The sequence below is a fragment of the Eucyclogobius newberryi genome, unplaced genomic scaffold, assembly GCF_026437365.1.
Source record: "Eucyclogobius newberryi isolate DKJ021-1_F unplaced genomic scaffold, fEucNew1.0.hap1 SCAF_19, whole genome shotgun sequence".
Classification (NCBI taxonomy): Eukaryota; Metazoa; Chordata; class Actinopteri; order Gobiiformes; family Gobiidae; genus Eucyclogobius; species Eucyclogobius newberryi.
Window position 1 is genome coordinate 25,603,550 of NW_027315823.1, and position 9,591 is coordinate 25,613,140.

Below are 9,591 nucleotides of genomic sequence, written 5' to 3' on the forward strand. Positions count from 1 at the left end.
TGTCTTTTTGAAGTATTGATACTGGAATAAATATCACGTAAACAGGACAGCGTTGGACCGAAGTTGAAAAGTTGTAGAATGGTCTTAATCTCATTGTAATGTTAAAGAAACCACTATTATGTATGTTCAAAATGACATCATATTATCAAAAATATTGTTTTATTATCATCGTGGTACACAAAAATCTGACCATTATCTGATTTTTGGAGTTTCAGATTATTGAAATTATGAAAAACTAATGTGACAAAGGCAAATATGTAAAAGAAAATTTTAAAGAGTAATTTATAAATGTACTGTACTTTGTCTTGAAAACACAACAGTCTAAAATCCACTAATCCACTAATGATACATGGTTTAAATGATCAGATTTCTCTCAATAATCAGATCTAATTATTGCATTATCTGATTATTAGTCTGATTGTCACTGGCCTGGTAAATGTGCCCGGTGTCACACTGAGTCAGTTACTGTATAAACAACGCACTGTGCATATTGAGAATAACTTTCTTTTATGTGGCATTTGTAAAGTCTGGTTGATTGTGTTTATTCTTATGTTGCAGAGCTGGATTCTGGGGCTGAACGAGCGCGTCACCTCCAACAAATCATTACGACTCTACAAAGACCTGTCATTATTGTCATGAGATATCTCTTTGCTTTTCTGAACCAGTAAGTTGTGCTTTGTGTACTTGCATTCATAAACTGTTGTACTTTCTTCATCCTAAGTCTTTTATTGCCACTGACAAACAGACAGATCTTTTAATTTAAAGGCGCTCTAACAAAGAAAAAACAAGAAAAAAAACATCAATCTCCATCAAAAGACACAAGCATTAGCTCAACGTTCTCTCTTGTTTTGTGCCTGTTTATTCAGTCTGTCCCAGTACAGCGATGAGAACATGATGGACCCCTACAACCTGGCCATCTGCTTTGGTCCCACGTTGATGCCGATTCCAGACGAGCAGGACCCTGTTTCCTGTCAGGCCCATGTCAACGAAGTCATCAAAACCTTTATTATCCACCACGAGGCCATTTTCCCAACGCAAAGAGAGCTCGACGGGCCGATGTATGAGAAATGCATGGCTGGAGGCGAGGAGTACTGGTGAGCAAGGACACTTTTCTGTCAAGATTTACCCTAAAATTGTAGACGCGCTATAGTCGCTAAGAACTAACTAAGAAAAGAGAAAGAACTACATCAATTTTGTTTGATTTGTTAATAGTGAAAGTCCTCACAGTGATGCTGGTGCTCTTGACGAAGTGGACAATGGCACAGGACCAAACACAAGTGACGAGGGTAAGTCATGGGGAATCAGGTGTTAAATGCTGTAAATGTGTAGTCAAACAAAATATGATGGACTTTTCCAATGTGTGTTGACAGAGTTGGAGCAAATTGAGGCCATAGCGAAGTTTGACTATATCGGGCGCAGTCCCAGGGAGCTGTCCTTTAAGAAGGGGGCGTCGCTGCTGCTGTACGCGCGGGCGTCAGACGACTGGTGGGAAGGACGGCACAACGGAGTGGACGGACTCATCCCGCATCAGTACATTGTGGTGCAGGACATGTAAGCAAGAAAGTAAAACAACATGCAGACAGGGAGTGAAATATATTAATAGGTAATTATATTAACAGATATTTGTATGTATGTGCATACTATTAGTGTTGTCCTGATGAGTCCTAGAGTGAGGAGAGGCAGGAGACACTGGAGGTCTGAGGCAGGAGAAGTTTATTTACCACCAGTCTGAGATACGGCAACTTGAATACTAAATACATTGCTCTAGTATTATTCAAGCTTGACTATGTTTCCACACCGGGAGGTTTAAACAGTAGCTTAAAAGGCCAGCTTGGAGACAAGAGAGAGACAATGAGAAGTGCAACGTATTTGTTGCAAACACTGTGATAGAAGATTGTAGCTATACATAATGAGTTTACTTTCATTAAAAAGGGACCCTCCTTTAGTGGCCTTGATAATGACTCTGATGTCTGTGTTTCAGGGACGATGCCTTCTCAGACGGGCTCCACAGGACGGACAGTGAGGCGAGCAGCGGGCCACACCACGATAACAGAGCAGCGAGAGAGCCCCAGACTGGGCACACGCCCGAGCACCGCTTTGGATCTGTACATGGGAGGTAAACCGGAGCAGCTTCTGAATACTCTTTCATTTTGGATTGCATTTGTTAGTTATAGAAACAATTATGTTTTGTTAGTTAAGATAAGGTAAGATAAGATAAGATATTCCTTTATTGTCCACACATGGAGTGTATCTTATACTTGTTCAGGATGAGAATGCGTTCAGATGGTTCTGCAGTTCCACGTCACCGAAATGCTGGGGACGGCCACAGTCCACCCCGAGCAGAGCCCCCTAAAGTTCTGCCACGGCCCTGCAGCCCTCAGAAGCTGGCAGTGAACAGAGACAGCCCAGAGAAGAGACGCCTCACCACGTTTGGGAGCGCAGGCCACATCAACCATCCCGATAGAAAGGTCTTCTCAGACAGCCACTCTCAGCGCGCTTCCCCCAGCACCACACGCCACGCTTCCCTAGGGGACCACAAGGCCCTGGAGGCTGAGGCTCTGGCTGACGTGAGTCCTGAGCTTTTTAACTCATTTCATTCTTTATAACCAACAACAATGAAACTAATGTTTTCTGTATTTTGGTCCATAAGGACATAGAGAAGACCATGAACACGGCGCTCCATGAATTGAGAGAGCTGGAGCGTCAGAACGTAGCGAAGCATGCGCCTGATGTGGTGCTGGACACTCTGGAACCCATGAAGCACCCTGGGGTGCAGGACCTCCCGGGAAGCCCTCTTCACACCATGGTGATCCGGGACCCGGACGCAGTGCAGAGGCGCAGCAGCAGCAGCTCCTCCTCTGAAACAATGACCACCTTTAAACCAGCTCTAACCAGCCGCCGTCCCAGCGCCCCCATGAGGCCTCCTCCGGTACGACCGGTGAGGCCGGCTCCCGTCCTGGGGCAGGGAGCAGGCCCACACCGCTCCAGCAGCTCCAGCTCCTCTGGTTTAGGCAGTCCTGGGATCACTCCCACCGAGAGAGGCTTCCCCAAAGCACCGTCTCCTTCTCCCTCCACCTCCTCTTCCTCCTCAGACAAACAGAGCAACATGTAGACCCCAGTGGGCAGTGAAGGGTGGAATGATTGTAACATTATACAAAGACACCTGGTCTGTATAAATATGAAACTACCTAAACACTGCTGCTGCTGCTGCTGCTGCTGCTGCTGCTGCTGCTGCTGCTGCTGCTGCTGCTGCTGCTGCTGCTGCTGCTGCTGCTGCTGCTGCTGCTGCTGCTGCTGCTGCTGCTGCTGCTGCTGCTGCTGCTGCTGCTGCTGCTGCTGCTGCTGCTTGTCTCACGGCCTTTCTCTGGACAGAGATCAAAGACATAAATAGCATTTAAAGAGACTTCCATGATCAGATACGGCGATGCTGAACACGCTGGACAGAAAGGGATGCACTGGAAAGCTTTTAGAGAAATATTACATGTTTTAAGCTGTGTATGTATGACAATGGTTTGTGGTGTACATGAGTCTTTAGAAAATGTGTATGCAATTCAAGAACCACCACACTCCATAGGCCCACAGGGTTACATATCTTTATAAAACTTTTGCCTAATCTGTGAGAGGTTTTCAGTCGTAACTGGCCTTTTTCACACTCTGGTCAAATCCTACAGGGTGTTTTCGTCTGAGCTCAGATGCAGTTGCACACGGACAAATACAGATGCCTCAGAAACTAGTGACACATTTTACCCTAGTGGGACTCATTGCTGTGTGCGCCGGCCCTGATTCATGACAAACAATTAGATCTAGTTTTTTATATCGATCCCAGGTGACAAGAACATACAAGTGACAATTGCATTTCTGTGATATCTTTTTGTTTCAATGCTATGTCGCCACTACCTATCTAAAAATACACAACGTTTAATGAAGCACAAATGTGACAAGCGTTAGACACGCCCTTGACTTCTCCTTTCATTCTGATTTCTCCGCTCTGAAGCCAGACCAACTGTGGCTGTCGGGCAGAGACACACACAATCAATAGTAATCTGAGCCTTGAGCTTCTTGGTCCTGCCCATACTGTCCTCATGCCGTTCGAAGAAAACACACAGAACAAGACATTGTCTTTTCAACCCTAGTCTTTTATCGATACCACAACAGTAGATCAAGTGTAAACCAGGTAACCATCATATAAAGGACAATGCAATTATTATGGATTATGTATACATTCCATCTATAGGTATTGTAAAAATCTAAATAGAAAAGATATAGTATAAACATTACCTCAGAAAACAAGTTCAAATCAAGAGACTAAGGCACTTATACACTACAGGGAATCTGCTGCATTGTGAGTCCTGTATTTTACTAGAAAACAAATATAGCACATCCATATCAAGTGTTTACTGTCTGTGCTGTGTCGTCTTGAGGATGAAAAATAATATCTTGTGAAATAATAATGTAGGTATTTGAATGACTATATGCATACTGTTTAAGATGTAAAAAATAACATTGTATGATAGGAATGGAATATAATATCATCTCTTTTTGTAACTCTTATCCTTGCACAAACATTAGCGGAACAATAAATTCTTGAAATATTATACACATGTGGATTTTGTCTCTTCAAACACACGAGCTTACAGAATTGTGTCTTTCTGTTGTGCTTGTTTCCAACACGCAGAAAGGAAAAGGGTGCATCAAGTCACTTATAATGGTTTTACAGCGCCATCTCATGGTCACAATGGTGAAATGCAGAAAATGCATTTAAAAAAACGAATTAGTGGTATATTATTAACAACACATGCTTTACACAGTGCAGGAATCTTATGGAAATTGCCTGTGCTTTTAAATGTAGTTCTGATTGAATGTTTTTGAAATCTTTTTTAGTGTCACCCTTGAAAAAGAGGTTTCGATATCAACAGGTGTTTTACCTGGTTAAATAAAGGTTAATAAATAAATATATTTGGGTAGCTCATACACAAGAAGATAAGGTTTGATTGGTAGACACAGTTGGTTTATCTCAAACAAAATAGACCCATCCACTTAGGTTTGATTTAATATTTATGTTAAAAAATAATAATAATAAAGGGGCACTACATAACTTTTATGCTGCTTCACTTGTTTGTCTCCGTGTTGTGTTTTGTCCACTGTGGCATTAAACGCAATGAAGACAAGAAAGTGATGCCACAAGCTCAAGTTACTGATCAGTTATGTGGACCTCGCAAATGCATGTTAGCAATTGATTTAATTTCATATTGTTAGTTTATGTGTTTCTTTTCTTCTTCTTTTTCTTACATTTTCCAAATTAAAAACATAAGATAACTAAAACAAGAACCAGAACAAGACCAGCGAGAACAAAGAAATCCAAATTAAAGTAAATAAAAGAGAAAACATCCAAAGAGAAGAAAATTAAGACATCCTTTAACTCCAAAATAAAAGTCCCATTTAGTCCAACGTTTTGTTGTGATGGTCTTTTTTTTTTTTTTATCATCTATGTGTTTCAAAGTGTGCCCACTATAAGCAAACTACATTTACATAAATATCTTGCTTTGCTCAAGGAATAATTCATTTGAACAGCGTCTATTACCATTTGTGACCAGTGGATGGCGGCATTGTCCAAACCAAACATCATAAATGTGGGTCTATGGCAGGTTTTCTTTAATAGACCCAAGCTTTAAAAGTTACCATGTCAGTTCAGCCCAACAGTAACTCTAACAGTAACAGTAACTCAAAACTGACCCCACATGTTCTGTAGGCAATATGTTGGTTGAATTTGAAAACTTTTACACAAAGCTTAAAGACTAATCCGGGTTTAGATGGATTATGAATTGATCACCTCCAAACATGCACAGCCTTTTCATGTGTTTCATCTGCAGGCTAAGCTGTAAAGAGCATGACTGCGTAAATAGACACCTGGACTATTTCCTGCCCTTTGTCGATTTTTGACGTGATCACCTTAATCCCGTGTGTCTGTATTGTTTCTTCCATGGACTCGGCTGTAATGCAGTTAGCTGTGTGTTTATTGAGATTAAAGTGAGAATGTAATCACGTTAGAGCCTCGCCTTGGGCCTTCATCAGAGCCATGAGCGCCCTGGACCACCCATGGACACGCGCCTTTTATCGGCCCGGCCCCGTCCTGAGTTCAGAAGGCCTTTTCATTAATGCACTGATACGATCAACCGGTCACCAGAGTCAAGATCTGAAGCCAAACTACAATCATTCAGTGATTAGTCCGCCGGCTGTTTCGAAATCTGTATTTTAGGCCACTGATCAAGTGTTGCAATATGTGAAACAATAGACCTCTGAAACATGTGAACATTTATGAATAAAGGGAATTATTGCCGGGGCAGGGCCTTGGAAAGGAAAGTACTTGAAGGGTGAGATTACACTTTCACCTTCACATTCATCAACAGTGGAACTAAACCATGATAAAACATTCAATTAAACATGTAGATCAGGACTAAGCAAGGATTAGAACAGGTCCAAACCAAGGACTAACCTCGCTTCAATTTAGGACCAAATAACAACAAGTGTGATCGTGCACCCTTTAATCTGGTTAATCAAAGAACACAGAAATAAAAGGGTGTTACCACTTGGCATAGGGGCCAGTATTCCTTACCAACTATTTCATATTTACAAATGTGAATGAGGAAACATATATTACTTATTATTAGCACATTTAACATTCGTGGGAGTAAAAAAAAGAATTTGAGTGTGGGCCAATTCTACAGCAGGTGTTTTATAGATAAAGTTGTTAATAGATGAAATCAAATTGCTAAAGTTATTATAGACACAAGTTTATGTTTCCACTCATTGTAATACTGCACATTTCTAATAAGGCTGCTTTTTCACAACTGTACCATGGGGTATTGTGCAACACGTGTACCATAAGTCTAATCTAAGCTTCCATATACAGTAACCTTTAAACATTGTGCAAATACCCTGCAGTCATCACACATTCAGAATCAGAAATGGTTTATTGCCATTGTCAATAAACAACATTCACATGGGAACCTGCTTTGGTGATTCGGTGCAACATACAATGACGAACAATAGTAAAAACAAGATATATAGAATCATAAAGAGCAAGAAAATAATTTTAAAATTTATTATAAACAAAAAATTGAAAATAGGCTTACTATGTGCAGTTACATTTACAGATTAAACATGTATCAGATGTCCTAAATACACTTAAATCTTACTTCCCTTTTGATCTTTTGCTCTTCACAAAGTCTGACTTGACAAATTGCTACATCTAGTGCACTGCCTTTATACTGTGTGCATCGTCGGCTTTCAGAAGAGCAGAAGAGAGGCAGAAGCAACTCTCATCTGTACCGCTGCCATAGTAATTCATCTCGCTTCTCGCTGTTATCTTTATGTTTGGCCCTGTGGTCTGTCTGAGGACATTATAATGAGCGTGAGCTGCACAGAAAGAGGCGAGCAGACCTAACTCGGTGCATAGCAAGCGAGTCATTGTGAATCGAATAGAGTTTGTGGGTTTAATTCTCTCTGCATAATTCCCTGTGTTCCTTTACGCAAATATGACAGATTTATGAACAGACACTGCACAACTTGTGGTTTGAAAAGTATATTTTAGTGTTTGTTCAGAGCAATAAATACAACCCTTAATGTGTGACAAAAGCTTCGAACATTTGTAGCGTCTCAAATACCTATTTCAAATTCACTAACAATGTACCCCATAGTTCACCGTCACCGAAGTGTGCAACAGATGTGACATAGGTAGAGATCCACAACTGTAACCTAGCAACCATACTGTAAACAAGGGCCACAATCAATATCAACCACACTATAGTTATTATTTGACAAATAGAAATATCTAATGACACCTTTATTTCATTAAATGATTGTTTAATGTGCCTTTTATTTTTTACACTTAGAATACTTTTTATTTTATTTTATATTTTTTCTTCACAAAACTGCAACTTGACTAGAGTAAAGCTATGATAAATATTTACCACAAGGACTATCCCACCAAATAAAGTAATTACACAACATAAGACCCTTTAAGTAAATGTAACTACCAATATCTGGTTATAATGGCAGGGGATTTTAAACGTTTGGTTGCATTTGGTGCCCCACAACTGTGCAGTGCCTTGCTGATAAGACAAGTTTATAGTTCATAAAGAGGGTTGTAGTCACGACAAATGTGTTTCATACATTTTCAAATGTTATATCCACACAACTTTACCTCATTTACTTTTCTTTGTACTTTTGGATTACAGCAATTTTCTTTGTAGTATTCAGAATAACCTCTTTGTAGAATTCCTTGTAAGATACATGGTTTAGTAATTGATTCATTATTTGCGTATAATGTAGTGCACACTGCTCTGTGGAAACAGGTTTAGATTTAGTCCTTGTTTTGAGGCAGCTGCAAACATTTGTCTTGTTATCTCGTCTTCTCTCTCTGGTTCGACTCCCCGCCGTCCTCCGCCTCCACGTTGTTTCATCTTGTTTGCCCAAAAAAACCCAGGTCAGCCCGAATGCTGCCGCAGCGTTCAACTGTCATCTGTTGTCTATTCGCTTGTATGATTTGATTTTGCTTCATATTTTTGTAACTGGAAAAGTCAAGGCCAGTCGAGGGTTCATCAAACAAACGGCAAAGACCCATGGCTGTAGCTAAGGCGTGACGCAACGTGAAACCAGATGAAACAATCAAGACATAGACGGGGGCATCCATCTTGGACAATGTCTCCCACACATGTTCAGGGATGTAGATTGTTTATGCTATTGTTTATGAGTGTATACAATGTTTTGTCGGAAAGAGATGACCAATTTCAACAAGCATACAGTAAATAGACTTTAATCTACAGGAGAACAGAACCTTCTGGCATTATTGTGGAAACATTTCGGTGTTGTGATGAACTGCTCTGTACATTAGAGAGGAAGCACGTGTAAAGGTTATGTATTTGCTGGGACGTTGGCAATAGATGAAGTTGCAATGGTGACGAAATGTGTTTGGAAAAGTTGAAGGTACAAAAAAATACAGCTTCTAGTGATCTGAAGGTGTTTGAGAAAAAAGCCATATGTGATCAGTGAACAGAAGTGGTGAAGTAAATGTACTGTATCGAAGTACTGTACTTTACTTCAGTCATTAAGATTAAGTCATATTTTAATTGAGTTCCTATTACGTTGACTCCAGTACAGACAAATTAATATTGATTTAATACTTTCTACTCCCCTACATCTCTAAAAAGACTCAAAGTGATTGTTACTTTTGTGGAGGGGGTTCCGTCCCATTTAAAGCCTCATGGAGCGCACTGCAGATTTGTTTAAATGTGCTGTTAAAAGCTCAAAATAAAGATGGTTTTCCCCTGAACAGGTTGGCACTGATCACACAGTTTGTTGTGACTTGGCTTAAAGAGTAACTAAAAGCTAAAACTACTTTTTTTTTTTAAACGTATGAACTCTGTAAATGGGACTAAAATATAAAATATATATATATATATGGGATGTGTATCAGGCCTTATTTTGTCATTTTAGTGCATATCATGCCAAACTGAGGCACCGCCTTGGGCCAGCGACCTGTCCAGGCCCCGCTCAGCCCCGCTCAGCCCCGCTCAGACCCGCTCGGACCCG

The 9,591-nt window shown here is 40.5% G+C and overlaps 1 protein-coding gene across 2 annotated transcripts in view; it reads left to right on the forward strand.

The window, feature by feature from the left end:
- Window positions 1-4,595, forward strand: part of LOC140365864 (SLIT-ROBO Rho GTPase-activating protein 3-like) — a 43,909-nt gene extending 39,314 nt beyond the window's left edge. For both annotated transcript variants that reach the window (XM_072452443.1, XM_072452444.1), the window contains exons 16-22: window positions 559-664; window positions 867-1,094; window positions 1,213-1,286; window positions 1,371-1,551; window positions 1,982-2,116; window positions 2,267-2,567; window positions 2,651-4,595. In XM_072452443.1, coding sequence (XP_072308544.1) covers window positions 559-664; window positions 867-1,094; window positions 1,213-1,286; window positions 1,371-1,551; window positions 1,982-2,116; window positions 2,267-2,567; window positions 2,651-3,112 — 1,487 coding nt within the window. In that variant the 3' untranslated portion in view covers window positions 3,113-4,595. The remainder of the gene's footprint in view (window positions 1-558; window positions 665-866; window positions 1,095-1,212; window positions 1,287-1,370; window positions 1,552-1,981; window positions 2,117-2,266; window positions 2,568-2,650) is intronic.
- Window positions 4,596-9,591: the final 4,996 nt, after the last annotated feature.